This window comes from Aquarana catesbeiana, linkage group LG01 (genome assembly GCF_042186555.1).
Source record: "Aquarana catesbeiana isolate 2022-GZ linkage group LG01, ASM4218655v1, whole genome shotgun sequence".
Taxonomy (NCBI): Eukaryota; Metazoa; Chordata; class Amphibia; order Anura; family Ranidae; genus Aquarana; species Aquarana catesbeiana.
The window spans coordinates 628,762,120-628,784,745 of record NC_133324.1 but is presented as its reverse complement, the minus strand read 5'-3'; the positions used below and the strand labels follow the sequence as shown (position 1 = coordinate 628,784,745).

Genomic DNA, 22,626 nt, shown 5'->3' with positions numbered 1-22,626 from the left:
ATTAGATAGATCTTAATTAGTTATGGTAGATCTAAAGTTGATTGTACAGTGATTGTGCGGCCAGAATGTAATGTGAATGGTGACCAGGAGACCCTAAGGGCAAAACTTAAAAACCTGGTAAAGTTTCTGAAAATCTTAGACACTAGAAATGAAAGTGCATGCACACCCGTCAGAGTTCTGCCTGTACAAAGTGAACTGTAAAAGTTCATTAAGAGTGTGCTTAGCAATGTTGGTGTACGTCGCCCCTCCCAGTCCGGGTCAGCTGCACTCCCTCCCTTTTCTCACTTCCCTATTCCAGCATGTCTTGTTTGTTCTCTACTTATATAAAGGCAGGCCTTACACTGTCAGCTGATTTCTCCAGTGTCTGTACTATCCCTACCATGGCCTCAATGCCCTCCTTGTTGCTGCTGCTGCTGCTCTGGGGCTCCTTCTCCTTCACACTGCAGGACTGGGCAGCCCCACGTTATAATGTCAGCCTGGACCTGCCACCCGAGCAACGCTGGAAGGCAATTCTCTCACATTACAACCAAACCTACCTCAAAGAGAGCATGGAATTTGTCTACAAGTAAGTTTTTCATTTAGAAACTTATGTAACCTGTCACTGTTGCTTTTACCATCTAGGAATTCAATAGACGTAAAGAGGTAATAAACGCAAAAACAAAAATGTATTATATTGCAGCTTATCAATTCTTAGATGTGATAGCTGCCTTTTTTTTTTTCCTCCTTTTTTTCACCTGGTGATCTGGCCAAGAAGTCTGTTTATTTTTCAGCTTTCAGACTAAGCTATCCAACAAAAGTGGCAGTTAGAGGGTCGCTACAAACCATTAAAAGTGGATCTAAACCCATGAATGTAACCGTTTTCCAAAGCAGTTATATTTAAGGCATGTCGTGAATAACTGTCACAGGTAAGCTCACATAGAGGGAGATTTACTAAAACTGGAGAGTGCAAAATCTGGTTCAGCTCTGCATAGAAACCAATCAGCTTCCAGTTTTTTTTGTCAAACTTAAAGCGAAGTTCTACCCACATTACAAACTTTGCCCCATGCAGAATTTTTTTTGCAGGCTAAAAATATATTGGCATTTTTTTTTTTTCCTTTTGATTTACCTTCTTTTTAATGCCTTATTTTTTTCCTTCCTGTATCCCTCGCCGCAGCGAGGTACGTCATTTCTGGTGTCGCATTGGCTCCTGGGAGATGAGTGTCATTAATCCCAGGAGCCAATGGGCATCGCCAGCTAGAAGCATCACCACCATCAATACGGAAACCCATCCGACATGCATTGGGGCCAGCCGATATCGCACTGCACATGCATGAAATTGGGAGGTGCATGCTGGGTAGCCAGCATGCACAGAATCCCAGAAGATAGACACAGCGGCTTCACATGCCCACACTCTAGATGGCCGCGATGTACAGAAGAAGAAAAAAGTAAGTTTTAAATGCTGCACAAAAACAGAACAGAGGACAGTTTTAAAGATATCTAAATGTAAACAAACAAGCGGTGACTAAAAAAAAAAACGTCCGGAACTCAGCTTTAAAGTGGCTGTAAAGGCAGAAGGTTTTTTATCTTAATGAATTGTATGCATTAAGATAAAAAGCCTTCTGTGTGCGGCAGCCCCCCTAATACTTACCTGAGCCCCATCTCTATCCAGCGATATCCAAGAGTGCCTCGGTTGTCAGGGACTCTCCTTCGCCAATCAGGAGAGAGAGGGGGTGGGGCCAGACTGTGGCTCCTTGTCTGAAAGGATACACGGAGCTGCAGCTCGGCTCGGGTGCCCCCATAGCAAGCTGCCCTGTACAAAACTACTGCACAGAGCAGGTAAGTATAACATGTATGTTATTTTAATAGAAAAAAAACAAAAAACGAGACTTTACAATCACCTTATCCACTTGCCGACTAGCCACAGTATATATACTGCGGCAGGTCGGCTCTCCTGCGCAAACCGACATACATGTACGTCGGTCCGTGCATGTTACACTGCAGGAGCCCGCCCCGCGGTTCCCCGCGGACTCTATGTCCACCGGCGACCCACAATCGCGGTACACGAAGGCAGAACGGGGATCTGCCTATGTAAATAAGGCGGATCCCCGTTCTGTCAGGGGACATCATGGGGATCTGCTGTTTCTAGTGATCAGGAACAGCGATCTCTGTGGTGTTCCAGTAAGCCCATCCCCGATACAGTTAGAACACACCCAGGGAACACAGTTAACCCCTTGATCACCCCCTAGTATTAACCCCTTCCCTGCCAGTGTCATTTGTACATTGATCAGTGCATTTTTATAGCACTGATCAATGTAATAATGTCACTGGTCCCCAAAAAGTGTCACTTGGGGTCAGATTTGTCCGCCACAATGTCGCAGTCCTGCTAAAAATCGCCGCCATTACCAGTAAAAACATAAAAAAAAATAAAAGTCCATAAATCTATCCCCTATTTTGTAAATGTTAGAACTTTTGCGCAAACCAATCAATATACGCTTATTGTGGTGTTTTTTTTGCCAAAAATATGTAGCAGAATACATATTGGTCTAAACTGATCAATAAATTAGTTTATATATTTTTTTGGATATGTATTATAGCAGAAAGTGAAAAATATAGTATTTTTTAAAAAATTGTCAGGCTTTTTTTTTTTTTTTTATAGAGTAAAAAATAAAAACCGCAGCGGTGATCAAATACCACCAAAAGAAAGCTCTATTTGTGGGAAAAAAGGACATACATTTTGTTTGGGTACAGCGTCGCACGACCGCGCAATTGTCAGTTAAAGTAACGCAGTGCTGAATCGCAAAAAATGGCCTGTTCATTAAGGGGGTAAAACCTTCCGGGGCTTTAAGTGGTTACAGTAGAACTATAGGTTAAAAAAAATATATATTTTTGGATAGAGTAATGGAAGGTTATAAGCCCTGTCAGTTTATTTTTTTGCCATTTGCGTCCCATTGGGGAGATTTCACTTCAGTTCCTGTCCCATAGCCAAACAGGAAGTGAAAAGAAATCTCTGGAAATTAAGGGAATTCGTTGGGGATCCCCAGGTCACCAGAACTAGTGTCCCCATTGGAAATTTCCCCCTGTATTACTTTTCAGGGGACAACCCGAAATTAGGGTTTTCTTTTACTTTCAGTGATAAAGGTAAACAGGGCAAATAGGGCAAAGGTAGCCATATAAACCTAATAGGTGTTCTAATACCTCTCCCCTCTATCCAAAACATAAAAAAAAAAAGTTTTGCCTTTAGTTATACTTTAATTCAGTGGTCTCCAAACTGCGGCCTGAGGTCCAAACTGCGGCCCTTTGATTGACTTGATCTGGCCCTTGGGGCATTATTCTTCCCACTGACCTCAACAACAGGGCATTGTTATTCCCAATGACACCAACAATGGTGCACTGTTCGTGCCACTGACACCAATGATGGGGTACCATTCCTGCCACTGACACCAACAATGGGGCACTATTCCTTCCCCTAATACCAAAGATGGAGCATTGTTTACTCCCACTGATTTCAGGACATTTTATACTTCTGGCCACACTCCGGCCCCCCAAAGTCTGAAGGACTGTAAACATGGCCCTTTGTTTAGAAAGTTTGGAGACCCCTGCTTTAATTGAACAAACTGAAGTTGGAAGCTGATTGGCTATCATGTACAACTACAAAAGATTTTAAAGTCTGCAGTTTTAGTAAATCAAACCCATATTTTTTTTTGATCAACCAGTAGGTTGCATGAAGAAAAACTGACAGATTCCTGCAGCAACACAAGCGATGTTGATGCGGGGATCTCTCCCACTGTGTCTTTTTATTCTGACAGGGGACCCTCCCCCCACCCCCCGGCAGAATACACCGATCAGCACTGAAGCCATTGGCTGCAAGTGCTGATTGGATGCAGGACTATTCAATAGAAGCCAGACTAGCTTCTGTTGAACAGAGAAGAGAACACACAAACTTGGCTGGTTCACTGATGTTTTCAGGTGTTTTTTAAAAGTTTTTTTTCAAGGTTTTTACAAGCATTTTGAAAGCATTTTAGAAGCGTATTTCAAGCATTTTACAGCTTCAGGTGTTTTTGTTTATCCAATAAAAAGCACTAGGAGGAGGAGAGGGAGAGAAAAGTAGGGGTGGAGAGCTGGACGAAATGCTCGTAAAACGCTCAAGTCAGGCATTTCTATTGAAGTCTATGGGGCAAAAACACTTGTAATTTGCCAAAAAGAAGCTCATGCACTTTTTTGAGCTTGGCTTGTTGAGCGTTTTGGATTTGGCTTGTTGAGTGTTTTAGAGCTACAAGCTTTAAGCAGAAAAAATCGCTCAGGTGTGAACAAGGCCTAGGCTCGGTTCACACTGCCCGACCTGCAGTACGACTTTGCCAGGTGACTTCAGCACGACTTGGTGCAACTTTGAAGCAACTTCAGGGAATGCTTGTATAATCTTCCTGTAATGTTGGATCCAAATCACATCACTTAAGAAGAGGATCCAACTTGGAGGCGACTTCAATTAAAGTTTATGGGCACAAGTCGGATAGACGTCACCTTGAAGTAGTACAGGAACCTTGGAACTTGGAGTGACTTCAGTAGTGCTAATTAAGACAGTTCTTATTGATTAAAATAGGATTTCACATGTCATGCAACCTGGAGTCTCACAAGTCGGAGCCCAAGTCAACTGAGCCTCATGGACACACAGAGCAGGCCTTGGGTGGCGGCTGGTGGTTTTTTTTTTTTTTGGGGGGGGGGGGGACAGCAAACAACCCCCCCCCCGTTGGTTGGTCGGTCGACGGCACCCCCCCTCCCCCCGGGCACTTACCCCATCTAGGTGGCGGCCGGGTTGCGGGCAGCAGGCGGGTTGTGAGCAGAGACTCCTGTGTCCTCTCCTCCTCGGCTTCAGCAGCGGGCAGAGGGTGGGTTGTGGGCAGGGGCTCCCGTGTCCTCTCCTCCTCGGCTTCGGCGGCAGGCAGTGGGGCGCCTGTGTCCTCTCCTCCTCGGCGGCTTCCGTCGTGCGGCTCCTCCCTCCTCCTCCTAGGCGTCCAGTAGGATCGCCTGCCCTTTCAGCCAATTGGGTGACGGGTCTCAAGACCCACTCCCTCACTGGCCAGGAGGAGGATCAGTATGGCGATAGCGAATATTTATTCGCTATTGTCACACAACTGGGTGGGATTCGGCCGCAGTACTCTGTGCCCCCAAGCCCACCCTTTTTTGAAGCCTATTAGAGCCTCTGGCTCTAATCACGTGCTTCACAAAAACACACCCCCGCCATTGTAGTCCATGAGTCTGGCACCCTGTATGTAGATCAGGGGGCTGAACGCATGGATGGGGGGGCAACGCCCATGCGCCCCTAATGGACGGGCCACCACCAGTAGTGAGCATGCACAAGCTTCCCACTTAGCAATCCGCTTGCTATATGGGCACTCGGCGGGGGGGGGTGTTGCCAGAAGCACCAGAGGGGGAACCCAGAAGAGGAGGATCGGGGCTGCTCTGTACAAAACCATTGCACAGAGCAGGTAAGTATAACGTTAGTTATTTTAATGAAATAAAAAAACAACGTTTTACAATCACTTTAATACAACTGTATTGCTAAAGCATTTTTTGATATGTGGTGTGTTTACTCTATATACGGTATTTAAAATTACAAACTCTGTACAGAACCAATTAATGTATGTTTCAAAAGTTTGTGATATTGGCTTCCTTTTTTACTGCTAGACTCACTTTAAGCAAAATTATGAGATGGTAATACAAGTAAATGTGGAAATATGTGTCAATTTCGTATAATTTCCCTGACTGTTAAAGATGGAAAATCTCTTATTTAATTGTGTACATCTGTATTGCAGATCATCAGTACCAAAATGGGTTCAAGCCATAATCTTACCTCTGGCAGAAATTGACTTAATATTTTTAGTCCGGGAACCCTATGCTGGTGAGATAAGAGGAATAGCTAGAACACTTGGAGCCAGTGTTGGATATGTATTGGGTATAAACTTCGCCTATGAAGCTACAGCGTAAGTAGCACTGTAAAGGCCCCGAATGAAATATTGTCTTGTTTTTATTAATGTTATATTAGAAAAATGTTCTAACTTCAATGGTATACTCGCCAGCAACAGGGTTGCTGTTTGTGTTGTTCCCTCGCCAGCTGGATGAGCAAGTCAACACACTTGTTGGTGAAAACCACTGCAGAATATAAGTTGTCAGTGTGAGACCAAGACCCCATACACACTATACAACTTTTGTTGTCTGATTTCATTTAGATTTACCAAAGCCATGTAGTGCAAGGCCCTGCCTGATTGCTTACAATTTGAAACTCTTATGCCGCGTACACACGAGCAGAATGTCCGACAGAAAAAGTCCGATGGGAGCTTTTCATCGTATATTCCGATCGTGTGTATGCCCCATCAGACTTTTTCCGTCGAAAATTCAGACGGACTTAGATAGAGAACATGTTCTAAATTTTTCAGACGGAACTAATTACTATAGGGAAACCTGCTCGTCTGTATGCTGTTACGACGTACCAAAAACGACGCATGCTCTGAAGCAAGTACGAGACGGAAGCTATTGGCTACTGGCTATTGAACTTCTGTTTTCTAGTCCCGTCGTACGTATTGTACGTCACCACGTTCTGGACGGTCGGACTTTTGTGTGACCATGTGTATGCAAGACAGCTTGAGCGGAATTCCGTCGGAAAAACCTTCAGAGTTTATTCCGACGGCAAAACCGGTCGTGTGTACAGGGCATTAAGGTTTGACCTCATATTATATGGTTTTGGTAAATCTGAAGGAAAAAAATTTACAGAAAATTGTATAGTGGGTATCCAGCTTAACACTATTCTCCATCGGCAGTCTAGGGAGTGACACATAAGGGCCATACACACGAACGGACTTTTCGACAACAACGGTCCGACTGACCTGTGTTATCGGACCACCCGACCGTCTGTATGCTTCATCGGACAATTGTTGTTGCTTTTTCAACAGACATATGTTCGTTGTGCATGCTCTCAAACTTTTCAACAACAAATGTCCGATGGAGGATAATCTGATCGTGTGTACACAAGTCCATCGGACTAAAGTCCAAAGTACAAACATGCATGCTCAGAACCAATGCTAAACATCAGCCAACAATAGCAGAAGTTGCCCAAAGGGTGGCGGTAAAGAGTTGAAAAACCATGTGATTTGGTGAAAGTTGGCTGAAAATGTTCTGCCGTGTGTATGCAGAACAAGTTCACGGCCAACGCCCATTCGGACAAAAATCCACAGAAAAGTCCGATGGAAGTCTGATCATGTGTATGAGGCTATAGAAGTAGCTGCGTGTTTAACTACCCCACTGTGCCGTGCATAGGGATCCTGTCAAAGTGTGACATTGGCCTTAAAGTGATTGTAAACGATCCCCTTGTAAAACAACCCATTCAGTTTAAAATAGAAACATTTTTGTACTGATATTAAAAAATCAATATAAACATATTTTTTCCCTTTTTAAGAAACAATCACATTCCCTCTGTGTTCACATGCATAAGAGCTGAGGGAGGAGAAATAGAAGCATGCTGGGCTTCCCAGTGAATAGCTGTACAGTGGGGGTGTGTCAAGACAAGTGTGATCATTGGAGGAGAGCAGGCTAGGTTCCCAGCACTGGTAGAGAACTGACCACGGTGTGCTCTCTTGCTAAGTGTGGTCAGTTTTTATTAGGAAGGCAGAGGGACTGGCAGGAACACCAGGGATTTCACACAAAGGAAGCAATACAAAGAGAACAGGATACTTTTTCATACAAGTACATGGTACAGCAGGCACATATCAGGAATATGAAGTGTTGGGGTAACAAACTCTTTAAAGTGTTTGAAATTTTCTCATCATATGTCACCATGCCAGAAACCTGAAAAAGTTTTCCATGTACTGTATGTTCTGTTAGTGAAACCTTCATATCAGCTAGACTTAGAGCTAGCTATTACGAATATTAGGGTGTCTTGCCCCTGAAAATTCAATTTTCGTTAAAGTGATTGTAAAGTCAACAGTTTGGATTTTCTCATAGTTTGAACTTGTTTACATTTTTGCTGCAAAACATTGAGACTGCAGCATGTGTATACCCTTGTCCAGTTGCGTTTGCAGCTTAACCTCTTCCCGCCTAAGGTACGTCCAGGGACGTCCTTGACTTTGTGCGGGGATATCTGAATGATGCCTGCAGCTACAGACATCATTCAGATATCATCTTTTAGTGCCAGCGATTCCCTACACCATAAGAATGATCATAACGGCTGTTCCACCACTTGATCGCTCTTACGGGCGGTGAGAGGGGACACACCCCCCTCCACTGAATCCACACCACTCAAAAAAAATTTAAATTGAACAATGACCAAATCGTCATCCGGACGAGATATTTCCTCCAATACCAACAGTTAGCTATATGAACTTAAAGGAATGGGGGGGGCTCGTCCTCTCACCTTTCTGACCTGCCAGGCTGCATGCTCGGATAAGGGTCTGGTATGGATTTTGGGGGGATCCCCTGCTGTTTTTTGTTTTTTGTTTTATTTTGGCATGGCGACCCCCTTAAAATCTATACCAGACTCAAAGGGCCTGGTAGGAATTGGAGGGAGGGAACCTCATGCTGGGTTTTTTTTCATAAATTTTAATAGCCGGAATGTTTTCTTTACATTCAGCTGTCAGCGGCAAACATGCTGACAGCTGATGAGTCATCTGTTTTTAAGGATGTGGCGGCTGGCTTCCTAGTCTGCTCCTTAGCAACCAGCTCAGTGCAATAAATTACCGCATGAAAATATGCGTTAATTATCGCAATATCAAAACTTTGCCACAGTAGTTATTTACCGCACAATTCTTAGGGAATTGAACATTTGAACAAATGTTTCCGCATGCGCTATTTTACCGCATTTTCTTTAGCGTTATTAACTCTTAGTGAATTGACCCCATAGAGAAAATGAAGATCCCATAGAGCAATAAAAACCTGACAGAGATTCATACTTCCCCTATTTTACTCAAAACAAATAAAAATGTTTGGTATTAGATTAAGCATACCTCCTAACTTTTTGAAATGGAAACGAGGGACACCTATTAGCAAAAGTATGTAGGCATAGGACACACACCCCTGCCACACCCCCTTAAAGGAGAATTATACACAAAAAAAATGATTAGTTAGACCCACAAGTGCTTTTTTTTATCACTACTATTCCTTTATACTGGCTTTCGAAATTTACAAATGCAGCAATTTAGAAATTGGATGAAAGGTTTAGCACTGAGAAACACTTTTTGAAAGAGAAAAAGTGCATTTTATATACAACTATATAGATCAGACCAAAATGAGGGACAAATGAGGAGGAAATAGGGACTTTGTTCCAAATCAGGGACAGTCCCTCCAAATCAGGGACAGTTGGGAGCTATGGATAAAGTTTAATCCAAAACTGAATATGAAAACAAAGCTGTTAACCTTTCAGCATTTTTAAAACCTGTGTACAGTAGTAGTAGTAGTAGTACTATCTATGTCCAAGATTAAAAAGATAACCCCAAAGATTAGAGTTTAAAGGACAGGTTTTTATATTGGTGTGCTATTGTGGTAATGTAGGGTTCAAATTCCATGGTCTTTAGTTTTAATTTTTAAACCCTTAGGTGTTAAAGGTTATAGCATGTATATCATACACAGCGCACTGTGCATATTCCAGTGCATATCCTAAACTAGAAAATTAGAGTTCCTATTCAAAACTGTACAGGTAAATGTTTTTGATGTTGATGTCAATAGATATGCAGTACTTTAAAGTACTTTATCAGCTGGTTGGAGTTTTTATTTAATGTGAATAATGTTATTAAAGAGGAGGTCCAGTCCCCCACGATAAATTAAAAGTCATCAGCTACAAATACTGCAGCTGCTGACTTTTAATATATGGACACTTACCTGTCCAGGGAGCCCACGATGTCGGCATCCCAGCCGATCTTCGTATCGGCTGTCGGCTGCAGCTGCCGCCATTCCTGGTAAGGGAACTCGACAGTGAAGCCTTTAGCTTTCGCTCCCTACAAGGCATGCGCATAGTGTGCTGCGCTTTCTAATTGGTCCGGCAGCGGAGGAAGGAGGAGGGGGCTGAACTTCTGGGAGACCGGGCCGTGGCCTGGTCTTCCAGAAGGGGGTTTGGTACCTGTCAGAAACAAGTACCCGTTCCCCCCTGAAATGTAGCATCGGAGGGGGGAAGGAGACGGATAAGCGGAAGTTCCACTTTTGAGTGGAACTCTGCTTTAATGTGCTATGATGTATAAAAACTTTTCAGTGTACAAACTAATTATATATGAACATTGGGCAACTATATTTGCTTACGTCATATAAAGGCTGTGCTTCCTCCTTACAAGCATGGCACATTAAGTCTAGCTTTCTGTTCTTTCTCATGAAAATTCTCTCATTGTGTTAAGAATTACTGAAAACACTCTCCAGTTGGAAAAAAATGAATATCTACTATTGCGGTACCAAGCCATTAAAGTGGTTGTACACCCTGTATAACCACTTTTACCTACAGGTAAGCCTATATTAAGGCTTACCTGTAGGTGCTGGAAATATCTCCTAAACCTCCACAGTTTAGGAGATATTTCTGAAAAAGCCGATCGCCAATGACTACGGCGCATGCGCCAATGTCATCAGTGCATGCGCACTTTAGAAAGGGCACATATGCTAGCAGAAGGCACTAATATTCTTCACCTCAGGACCTGCAACATTACAAAACTGTGCTTACTTACAGCACCATTAAACCTAGCTACAAATAACTAATACATTAGAAAAGACAACCTTCAATATTTAGCAAGGGGAAGGAGGAGGCAGCAAGACGCTTTCTATCCAGGCAGCAAGACGCTTTCTATCCAGCCATCAGCTGCCTCAAGGACACCTCCTCCCTCCTCCTCCCCCCCCCTTCTGCTGCCAGGATCACACGGCTCTCCACTCTAAAGGATCTCTACAGTTTACAGCTGTGTCTACACACTTCTCCTGAGACAGGCACATCTGACAGCCTAACAGGACCGCAAAAATAAAATACAATCTATTTACATTCTAATTTCATCCATAGAACACCTGGGTATGGAACTTGGAATAATCAATTGTCCATCACAGGACACATCCTCCTACTAGCCACACCACCTCTCCCCATGTACACATGTCAGCCTACCGGCCCATACAGACTGTGCTCCAGTTCTCCTGGCTCTGATGAAGAGGTTTTCCTCGAAACGCGTCAGCATTCCTTAAATACCTGCCTCAACATGGGCACACCCCAATTTTAACTTCCTAGTACTTATTTTGTTACCTGTTTTTCCTTTTTTTTTTTTTTTTTTTTTATAATATTATGTAGTATTTGTATGATTTTATATCTATATGACTATATGTCTGTATTCTTTTACATAAATAAACCATACATTTCTTGATGTAAGCGTCTGATCACGCGCTTTCCATCCACTTCCTACTAAATAGTAATCTATATGCCCTTAACACAGTCGCTGAGAGGGAGGAGAGAAGACTTGTCAACTTCTCAGCTCCTTCTGGGCTGCAAACACCTTTGAGAGGCAAACACACAACAAAAAGAAAAGGGTTACACAAGTACAGTAAGCACAGTTCTGTAATGTTGCAGGTCCTGAGGTGAAGAATACTAGTGCCTTCTGCTAGCAAACGGTGGGGCCCTTGTTTTAAGAGAAGGTTTAAACAAGCTTGCATGGAGCAGTAATCCTCTAGAATGTTCTGATAGGTAAAGATTTAAAAGGGCAAACTACTAGAGATGGCAGCTCCAAACAAGCATCCCGTGACACTAAAAAGGGAAATTGGTGTCTGCATGCAGTGTCAGTATGGTGTCAAGAAGGATGTTGGGTTTACACCCACTAACCAGTCCTCTGTGCGATGACACAACAATAGTCCCAGGTGCTGGTTCAGGCTCCTGATGCTCCTAGCAATGTTGTAAGGCACTGGATCTCTTGCTAAAGGCCGATCGAGATGACTGGTAGCGAAACTCGCAAGGTGAACAGGCAGCGGCCAATCCGATGCCTGGATGGGTATCTCGATCCCTGAAAGGAGTGGTGCTGGGCTGCTGAGTAGGATCCCTGGACTAAATAGTAGTGGACCACGTGGCTGTCTCTGCTCCTGGCTCCCCTTTAGGCGTCCTTACTCCTCCATCTCCAGGCAACACTCTCCTGGCAGTCTCTGGAAAAGCTTGGCTTTCTTCCCCTCTGATGCTGCCAGAGTCGCTCTCTCTCAGTCTCAGCGGTTTTCCTCACATCTGTCACCTCACCACACTCTCTCCCTCTCTTCTCAGACCGCTCTCCTTATTCTCCTCACAGACTCTTTTTTTCCAGGCTTCAGGATATCCCTCCTCCTCTGTTGGAGCACACAGTCCCTGGTGTCAGCAAGTGTCTCTCTCCTCACTCTGGCACCTCAGTTCCTTCCCCTCACACACTCCTCCTCTCCTCACTGTTAAGTGTCACTGTGTCCCAGCAAAGGACTTTTTGAGCCTTGGTATCTCCCTCTCTGTTGAGCAATCTCTTCTCCTCTGTCTCCTGTCAGCACTCTCTCTCTCTCTTTTACCTCAGTACTTCCCTCTCTTCTGTCCCCTCAGCATTTCCTGAAGCTCCCCTTTTTCCCAGTGTTCTCTCTCTCTCTCTCTCTCTCTCTCTCTCTCTCTCCCTTTTCTGAAAGGACCAGTCAGCATCTCTCTGTCTCCATCTTGTGGCCAAAAGGAGAAATTGCATTACAACATGCCTGCTACATTTGTTTGTGCTTTTTCAGGTCTAATGGCTGAAAGCATGCCTGTTGTTTGCATATTTTTACAGCACTGTTATTTTTCTGTGATTATATTGCTGTGTGGTCCATTTAGGTGCATATACACATATACAGCAGAGTTCTTCTTTAATACTTCTGTATAGAAGTACTTCATAGAAAAGAATTATAGAAGTATTTCATAGAATACGACTAATATCATGTTTGTAATTTTGTATTCTGAAATATAGGTATTGCACTAGTATAATTGCTCAAGACACAAAAGGAAATATTTATCATGGGAGAAACTTGGACTATGCTTTTCCTGAAATACTCAGAAACCTCACCGTGGATTTGGATTTTATTCAGAATGAAACGGTAGAGTATAATTTGTGTTCAAAAAAAGTAGATTCTTTATTTCTGTAATACTGTATGTAAATAGAAACCCCTTAACCACTTGAAGACTGGGCCTTTTCTGACACTTTGTTTACAAGTAAAAATCTGTATTTTTTGCTAGAAAATTACTTAGAACCCCGAAACATTATTTATTATATATTTTTAGCAGAGGACCTAGAAAATAAAATGGCGATCGTTGCAAATTTTATGTCACCCTTTAGTGAATTTTAATGCAAAAACACACAATATATAACCCAATTTTTGGTTAAATATAAAGGATGATGTTACGTCAAGTAAATAGATACCTAACATGTCATGCTTTAAAATTGCTTGTGCTTGTGGAATCAGGACAAACTACAATACTTAAAAATCTCCATAGGTGACAATTTTTACAATTTTTACAGGTTACCAGTTAAGAGTTACATAGGAGGTCTAGTGCTAGAATTATTGCTCTCACGATAACATTTGCAGCAATACCTCACGTGTGTGGTGCAAACACTGTTTACATATGCGTGCGTGACTTAAATATGCGATCGCCTAGCGCAAGCATAGGGGGACAGGGGCGCTTTAAAAAAAATGTAATGAATATTTATTTAATTAAAAAAAATATTTTTACACTGTCCCTTTGAAAAAAAATTGTTATCACTTTTATTGCTGTCACAAGAAATGTAAACACTCCTTGTGATAGCAATAAAGCATGACAGGTCCTCTTTATGGAGACATCTATACAGACCCCAATTTTTTCCTTTACTCTTGAAAGCATGGGATAAAAAAAAACATTGATCTCATGGTTTCCAGACAAAAGTGACGAAATGCTCGTTGCTTCTGGTCTCCTAGACCATAGAGATGATTGGAGATGTTCCCAATCAGCTCTATGATCAGCTGGCAGAACTGCCTGCATTAGTGCTGGGCTCCCCGGTCACCCAGGATAGCCCAGAGAGGCAGCAGCGGTGGCAGGAGGTTAGGACGACCCCTCCAGCTGCTTGTTGTCACAAGAAATGTAAACAGCCCTTGTGATAGCAATAAAGCATGACAGGACCTCTTTATGGAGACCTCTATACAGACCCCAAATCTCTCCTCTACCCTTGAAAGCATGGGATAAAAAAAACATTGATCTCATAGTTTCCAGACAAAAAAAAAATAGCTCTGTTTACATTTTCCCTAACCAGAAGTGACGAAATGCTTGTCGCTTCCGGTCTCATAGACCATAGAGATGATTGGAGATGTCCCCAATCAGCTCTATGATTAGCTGGCGGAACTGCCGGCATTAGTGCTGGGCTCCCCGATCACCCAGGATAACCCAGAGAGGCACCAGCGGTGGCGGGAGGTTAGGACAACCCCTCCAGCTGCTTGTAAAAGTGATCCAGCGACTAATCAGCTGCTTGAGTCACTTTTACAAGTTAGGGAGTTGCCGGCTAAAAATGTTAATGCCAGGATTATGGCAGACAGCTGTAGCCATGGCCCTGGTATAATCACTCAAACACAATTTTCTACATGTACGTTATTGTGCGGCAAGTGGTTAAACTGTCTATAAATATTACGTGCATCCATCCCTTCACCCCTGTTAGAACAGCGATCGGCCTTGTTTACTAAGGTAGATCACTGTTCTGTGTTCTTTACCGATGATCGGCGAGTTCTGCAGGACATCGAGTTCACAGTACCTGCAGATTACCTGCTGAGTCAGCAAGTGATTAAGTGAGAGATTTACAGAGTAATTTTGAAACTACATGCATATGGATTCTAAAATGTTTTTTTTATTTACTTATGTTGTAATTTAGAAAACAATACACCTTTTAAAATGGTGTGTGGTAAATATTTTACTTGGTTTAAATTCTTGGAGCAGAATTCATTATTCAATGTGATTTTCTGAAGAAAGCTAGACGAGATGCACCACAAGTGCTAGATTAGGGAAAATATCCATAATAACAACCATGCAAATTTTTGCTGCTGAGACAACACTAGCACTGATAACAGAGGTTAATCAGTAAACTTAGGAATTTGGTTTTGTATGTGGCTACCAAACAAAAATAAGACTTCCAGCCAGAAGATATGTCATTCATAACTTACCGGTATGTCAAACAGTCATCTATTATTCTTATGAGGATTGGTAGAACCTGATGACAATAAAAAAAAAAAAAAATGACAGCCAGGACCAAATGTTTTGAGCCTTTGCTATTGTTTGTGGGAAGGACAAGTTTCCTAGAATTATCTAGTAACTTTTAAATTGCTCTGAAAAGCTCTACAGTGGGTTTGTCTACCTCTCCATAATAATACGATACTGAGCACATAGCATTAACAATAACAACACAACACTAAAGTGTCTCTAAAATACACCTATAATTTGTCCTCCAGATTGCTTATACAGGAACTACCTTCCTAGGTTATGTCGGATTATGGACTGGTCAAAGCCCCTACAAGTTTACTGTATCAGGGGATGCAAGAGGTAAACAAAAATCCTATTATTGCTATGTACATCCATACAGAAAGCTATATATGGACAATATACTACCAAAAGTATTGGGAAGCCTGCCTATACACATCACGCACATGAATCTTAATGGCATCCCAGTCTTAGTCCGTAGGGTTCAATATTGAGCTGGCCCACCCTTTGCAGTTATACCAGCTTCAACTCTTCTGGGAAGGCTGTCAAACTAGCTCATCCATGTCTTTATGGACCTTGCTTTGTGCACTGGTCCAAATCATTTGGTGGAGGGGGGATTATGGTGTGGGGTTGTGTTTCAGAAGTTGGGCTTGGCCCATTAGTTCCAGTGAAGGGAACTCTTAAGGTGTCAGCATACCAAGACATTTTGGACAATTTCATGTCCCAACTTTGTGGGTACAGTTTAGGGATGGTCCCTTCCTGCTCCAATATTACTGTGCACCAGTGCACAAAGCAAAGTCCATAAAGAAACAGATGAGTGAGTTTGGGGTGGAGGAACTTGACTGGCCTGCACAAAGTCCTGACCTCAACTGGATAGAACACCTTTGGGATGAATTGCGACTGCGAGCCTGCTAGCCAGGCCTTCTTGTCCACATCAGTGCCTGACCTCACAAATGTGCTTCTGGAAAAATGGTCAAACATTCCCATAGACACACTCCTAAACCTTGTGGACAGCCTTCCCAGAAAAGTTGAAGCTGTTATAGCTGCAAAGGGTGGGCCAACTCAATATTGAACCCTACGGACTAATCCCAATACTTTTGGTAATATAGTGTATATATAAGGAGTAAAACATGTTAATAAATCTTATCTAGTTTTGTAAAAACCTGATAGGGTTGATTTATTAAAAGCAAGTAGACTGTTCACTCTGTAAGGGATGTTGCACTTTTGCAAAGTAATTTGCCCCAGAACTTCGTGAATGTGGTGAAATTTCACTTTGCAACAAATACCCAATCTTATGTAAGGAAAGAAAAAATAGCATTTTTGCTTGCACGTGATTGGATGATGGAAGTCAGCGGAACTTCACCACATTCACCACCCAGTGCTGTACCTGGGGCCCTTTGGCACTTTTTATGTGGCTCTCAGGGCCCCTGATGAAAATGGTCTGTATTTTTCCCATCTAGGTGCTTACTCAAGCCAGTGAAGAGTAAATATTCTTGGTCCTATTAGTTAAATTGTTTAATTTGTTAAACTCTGGGTTTTTTTTTTCCTCTGATCTTTTATAATGTATCTTGCTTAAGAGAAACATCAGCTGTGGCACAAGTAATTTTAGGGGGTCTGTACAAAGCACAAATGTTATGTATGGCCCTGGTAGTACTGATGTTGCATTTGAGGCTCCCTGCATCAAGAAAACTGACCACTACTGGTCTTGTGTAGGGGTCTCCAGACTTTCTAAACAAAGGGCCAGTTTACTGCCTTTCAAACTTCAGGGGCCTGGACTGTGGCCACAGGGAGAAAAAAAACGTCCTGGCATCAGTGGGAGCAAACAATGCCCCATCATTAGTATTAGGAGGATGAATGGTGCACCGTTAATGTTATCAGTGGGAGGAATAGTGCCCTATCATTGGTGACAGTGGGAGGAATAGTGCCCCATCATTGGTGTCAGTGGAAGGAATAGTGCCCCATCATTGGTGTCAGTGGGAGGAATAGTGCCCCATCATTGGTGTCAGTGAAAGGAATAGTGCCCCATCATTGATGTCAGTAAGAGGAATAGTGCCCCATCATTGGTGTCAGTGAAAGGAATAGTGCTCCATTGATTGTATCAATGGTAGGAATAGTGCCCCAACATTGGTGTTAGTGGAAGGAATAGTACCCCATCATTGGTGTCAGTAAGAGGAATAGTGCCCCATCATTGGTGTCAGTGGAAGGAATAGTGCTCCATTGATTGTATCAATGGTAGGAATAGTGCCCCAACATTGGTGTCAGTGGGAGTAATATTCCCCCACGATTGGTGTCAGAGGGGGGACAATGCCCTGTCACCGATATCAGTGGGAGGAATGGTGCCCCATCATTGGTGTCGGTGAGAGGACTAGTGTGCCATCATTGGTTTAAATGAAAAGAATAGTGTCCTCCCATTGGTGTCAGTGGGAGGAATAGTGCCCCATCACTGGTATCAGTGGGAGGAATAGTGCCCCGTCATTGGTATCAGTGGGAGGAATAGTGCCCCGTCATTGGTTTCAGTGGGAGGAATAGTGCCCCGTCATTGGTATCAGTGGGAGGAATAGTGCCCCGTCATTGGTATCAGTGGGAGGAATAGTGCCCCGTCATTGGTATCAGTGGGAGGAATAGTGCCCCGTCATTGGTATCAGTGGGAGGAATAGTGCCCCGTCATTGGTATCAGTGGGAGGAATAGTGCCCCGTCATTGGTATCAGTGGGAGGAATAGTGCCCCGTCATTGGTATCAGTGGGAGGAATAATGCCCCGTCATTGGTATCAGTGGGAGGAATAGTACCCATCATTGGTATCAATGTGAAGGAATAGTGCCCCATCATTGGTGTCAGTGGGAGGAATAGTGCCCCATCATTGGTGTCAGTGGGAGGAATAGTGCCCCATCATTGGTGTCAGTGGAAGGAATAGTGCCCCATCATTGGTGTCAGTGGGAGGAATAGTGCCCCATCATTGGTGTCAGTGGGAGGAATAGTGCCCCATCATTGATGTCAGTGGGAGGAATAGTGTCCCATCATTGGTGTCAGTGAAAGAAATAGCGATCAGAAACAAGAAAATGAATCTTCGTAAAGGGCCTGAATCTTGATGGCACGCAACATTTGCTTTCCTTTTATATATATTTTTTAACACTCCTTTTATATATATTTTTGTCCCTTTGGTCCTAACTTGGCTTAAAATCATGAAACCTGAGGTGAACAAAGTAGAGGCTAGTCAGGCTTGTCCCCACCCCACCCCACCCCACCCCACCCCATCACATCACACAAAATAACCATAATATTTTTAAAGAACGATTGTAACTTTTACATTTCACTATTACACAGCAAAAGGAAAGTGGTGGGAGAATGCCATCGCTGCTTTTTTCAAGAGAAGCTCACCTGTCAGCTGGCTAGTAAGAGATGTAAGTATACGAGCCAAGCTGTCCAGAATGATTATAACGCATTTTCAAATAAGATTCTTTGGTGCTTTATCAATCCAGTGTTGAAACTGTAAGGGTTGCAGAAGTAAAAGAAGAATAATTTATGTCTGCTGTATCTTTCTTTCCATCAGGTATTGCATAATGCCAGAGATTTTGAGAATGCTGCACTGCAGCTTTCAAAGACTCCAATTATCGCTGATACGTATTACATCATGGGTGGCACTCAGTCAAGAGAAGGATTGGTCATCACCAGAAATAGGGGTGGACCTGCAGACCTCTGGCCTTTGGATCCCCAAAGAGGAGAGTAAGTGAAGCTTATTACAATTCATTACTCACCAACTTGACCCTGGTAAGTATTGCCCCCTTCCTGACCAGGCCCTTTTTTGCAATACGGAAATGCGTTACTGTTGTCCCTTTTTTCCCCACAAATAGAGCTTTCTTTTGGTGATATTCAATCACCTCTGCGGATTAAACTTTTTGCGCTATAAGCAATTTTGAAAAAACATTTTTTTAATTTTATTTTCTGCTATAAAACATACCCAAAAGAAAAATGTAAAAAACATCTAATTTCTTCATCGATTTAGGCCAATATATATTCTGCTACATATTTTTGGTAAAAAAAATCCCAATAAGGGTATATTGATTGGTTTGCGTAAAAGCTATCGCGTCTACAAACTATGGAATAGTTTTTATTTTTTTACTAGTAATGGCAGCGATCAGCGACTTATAGCCGGACTGCGATATAGCGGCAGGCAGTCGGGAAACAAACTGACACTTTTGACACTTTTTGGGGGCCAATGACACTAATCCAGTGACCAGTGCTAAAAAATATGCACTGTCACTAATGACACTGGCTGGGAAGCTGTTAACATCAAGGGTGATTAAAGGGTTAACTGTGTGCCTGGGATGTGCTAACTCATTGTGGGGGAGGTGCTTTAACTAAGGGAAGGCAAAGATCTGTGTTCCTGCTTAGCAGAAACACAGGATCAATGCCTTCCCTTCTGATAGAATGGCAATCTGCCTTGTTTACATAGGCAGATTGTCATTCTGCCTGTGTCCCGTGTAATCGGGTGCCGGCAGACATCAAGTCCGCGGTACCCGCCGCTGGGCTCCCGCTGTGTGTGATCACAGCAGGAGTGGGTTGCTGGTGGCGTGCGCATGCACCCCAGACCCGGAAGTATCAGATCACATACTGCACACACATCACTCCCTGATGGGAGGTGGATTGTACAGCTGGGAGGTAGGACCAGTGATATCCTGACTCTGCCACCCTCGGACTGGACATTTTCAGAGAGCTGTCATAGGCTTGGAGATGAAAATACAGCGGTAAAAATACAGCTCTTTGGATTTTTACAGAACAAACTATAAAATGGTGCGTGTATTTGGGAACTATGAGGTTTACAACCACTTAAAATTAAACACACTTCCACTCAGGCTGGGGCAGCAGGAGGCGTGCACCCTTCACTCATGTCTGTCAATCAAAGGAGAGGGGGCGTGGTGACACATTTTTTGCATGTGTCTGATTTTTTTTTTTTTTCCAGTAGCAAAGCGGGGAGGATTACAGATGACTGGCTGCTCGTATCCCTGCACAAATGAGTTGTGCTGCTTAGCTGAATTAGCTAAAATGTTCAGTTTAATTTTAGTTATCTGGGTTTACAACCACTTTTCCGTGCATTACTAGTCATTTTGTAACCATTAGGGCAGGGATCCTCAAACTACGGCCCTCCAGCTGTTGCAGAACTACACATTCCATTAGGCATTGTAAAACTCTGACATTCACAGACATGACTAGGCATGATGGGAATTGAAGCTCCTGAACAACTGGAGGGCCATAGTTTGAAGACCCCTGCATTAGGGCATCTTATTGTATAATAAGTATTAAAGTGTTACTAAAAACCCACAACAGTAAAATCAGTCTGTATATGCAAAATAGCATGCTTGTTATACTCACTGTGGAACTTAAGGGGTTAATCCTCTGCAATGTGTAAAAAGGCTGTTTGATCCTGTATGCACAGATCCTCCCCCTCCTGCAGGGTCACTCTTGGCAAGGCCAGATAAGACACAGTCAGCGTAGACCCCCTGCACATGCTCAGTTTGGTCTCTATTGCTGAAGAGAACATTTCCTTGTTGAGCTGAGCTAGCCAGGTCACATGATATTGACATCACACATTTGGGGGTGTATACAGACGAATGTCACATCTTGATTCATGGATGATCCATCTCCCATAACAGGCACAATGACACAGGCTGTAGCGGAAATCTCCTCCTACCTGAACACTCAGCACTCAGCAGACCCTGCAGTTTATCATATGACCATGGTATACAGATCAGCCAAAAAGGTATATAGTGGCAGTATTTTAATGTAAAAGAAGGATGAAACTATTTTCATATTACTGGGTTTAGTGACACTTTAAGTTCAGCACTTAGAAAGGCTAGTAAACACCTAGCTTTAATTAGGTTATGGAAGAGGGTAGGGAGATTTCTCAGCAGACACCCTGCTCCTATAGTGTCCAGCTAGTTATATATGGAAGGAATACTAAAATAAACTTGTCAATCAGTGTTGGTTGCACTTATTGAAACCTATAAGCCTTTAAAGAAGTATTGAACCTAGAAGCAAACATTTATTATATTGCAGCTTGTGAATTCTTAGATGTGATGGCTGTATTAGTTTTCTTTTTTAGGCTTTCTTCTATTTTCATCTGGTGTTCCAGTCAATAAGTCTGTTGTTTTACAAAAGAACAAGCTGTCTTCCAGATGTATCAGTTTACAGAGATGAGGCAAACCATTAACTGCTGACAGGGGTGCTTACTGTTAGCTGAGTATTGAAATCATGTGCTGGAAGCTTCTTGTTTGCAGCAATAGCTTTGCTTTTATGGAGGATTACAGAACATATCTTACAGCATGAGAAACATGAATCATAGACACCTTTAGTTCCCTTTATTCCCTGGACCCAAGTGGACCTGAGGGTCTCTGAACAGAACATTTTTTTTGATCAAATACCACCAAAAGAAAGCTCTATTTGTGGGTAAAAAAGGACGTCAATTTTGTTTGGGTACAGAGCCGCATGACCGCACAATTGACAGTTAAAGCAACGCAGTGCAGTATCCCAAAAAATGGCCTGGTTATTAAGGGGGCAAATCCTTCTGGGGCTGAAGTGGTTAAAATAGAAATGAAAGATAAAACATTTGTGTACAGATATAAAAAACATTATAAATACTTTTTTCCCTTCTTTTATAAGTGATTACATTCTCTGTTCTCAGCTGCATAAGAGCTGGGGGAGGTGAAGCAACAGCACACCGATCTTCCCAGTGAAAGGCTGTGCAGGGGGGGATTTTCGAAAATCCGAAAATTCGGAAATTTGAGATTCAAAAATCTGAAAATTTGAAAATTCAAAAATTTGGAAATTTGAAAAATTCAAAAATCTGAAATAATAACTTAACTATTACTAAGTATTCAATTATAGGTAATGGAATTTCCTTTCAAATTTGGCTGTTAGTGAACGTAACGTATACAAATTTATCCAAAGTTACAAATTTTCTGAAATAACGAATATCATCTCTAAATGAATGGAACTTAATTAATAATAAATAACAATAATAATACAATCTTTTTATTATTATTATTAATTTGTTCCGTTCCATTTGTTTAGATGTGACATTCATTATTTTCGGATAATTCGTAACTTCAGATAAATTTATATTCGTTACATTCACTAACAGCTAAATCTAAAGGGAAATTCCAATACCTATAATTTAATAGTTAGTTATTATTGTTTAGTTAGTTATTATCTAAAATTTTCGGAGTTTTGGATTTTCGAATTTACAAATTTACAAATTTTCGACTTTTGATCATAACGAATGACCCGAAAGACGAAAAAAAGCCAATGAAACGAAAACTAACACATTTTTCGGCAGTGCACATGTCTAACAACAGCACACTGATCTTCCCAGTGAAAGGCTGTGGGGGGGGGGGATGTCAGAACAGGTCTGCTCATTGAAGGAGAGCAGGCTAAGTTCCCAGCACAGCTAGAGAACTGACCACAGTGCATTCT

At 42.5% G+C, this 22,626-nt stretch overlaps 1 protein-coding gene across 2 annotated transcripts in view; it reads left to right on the top strand.

Moving 5' to 3' along the window:
* The first annotated feature begins 267 nt into the window (after window positions 1-267).
* LOC141109020 (N-acylethanolamine-hydrolyzing acid amidase-like) overlaps window positions 268-22,626 on the top strand; it is a 37,953-nt gene continuing 15,594 nt past the window's right edge. For both annotated transcript variants that reach the window (XM_073600980.1, XM_073600978.1), the window contains exons 1-6: window positions 268-565; window positions 5,790-5,957; window positions 12,912-13,038; window positions 15,409-15,499; window positions 18,481-18,557; window positions 18,707-18,879. In XM_073600980.1, the coding sequence (XP_073457081.1) occupies window positions 300-565; window positions 5,790-5,957; window positions 12,912-13,038; window positions 15,409-15,499; window positions 18,481-18,557; window positions 18,707-18,879 (902 nt within the window). In that variant the 5' untranslated portion in view covers window positions 268-299. The remainder of the gene's footprint in view (window positions 566-5,789; window positions 5,958-12,911; window positions 13,039-15,408; window positions 15,500-18,480; window positions 18,558-18,706; window positions 18,880-22,626) is intronic.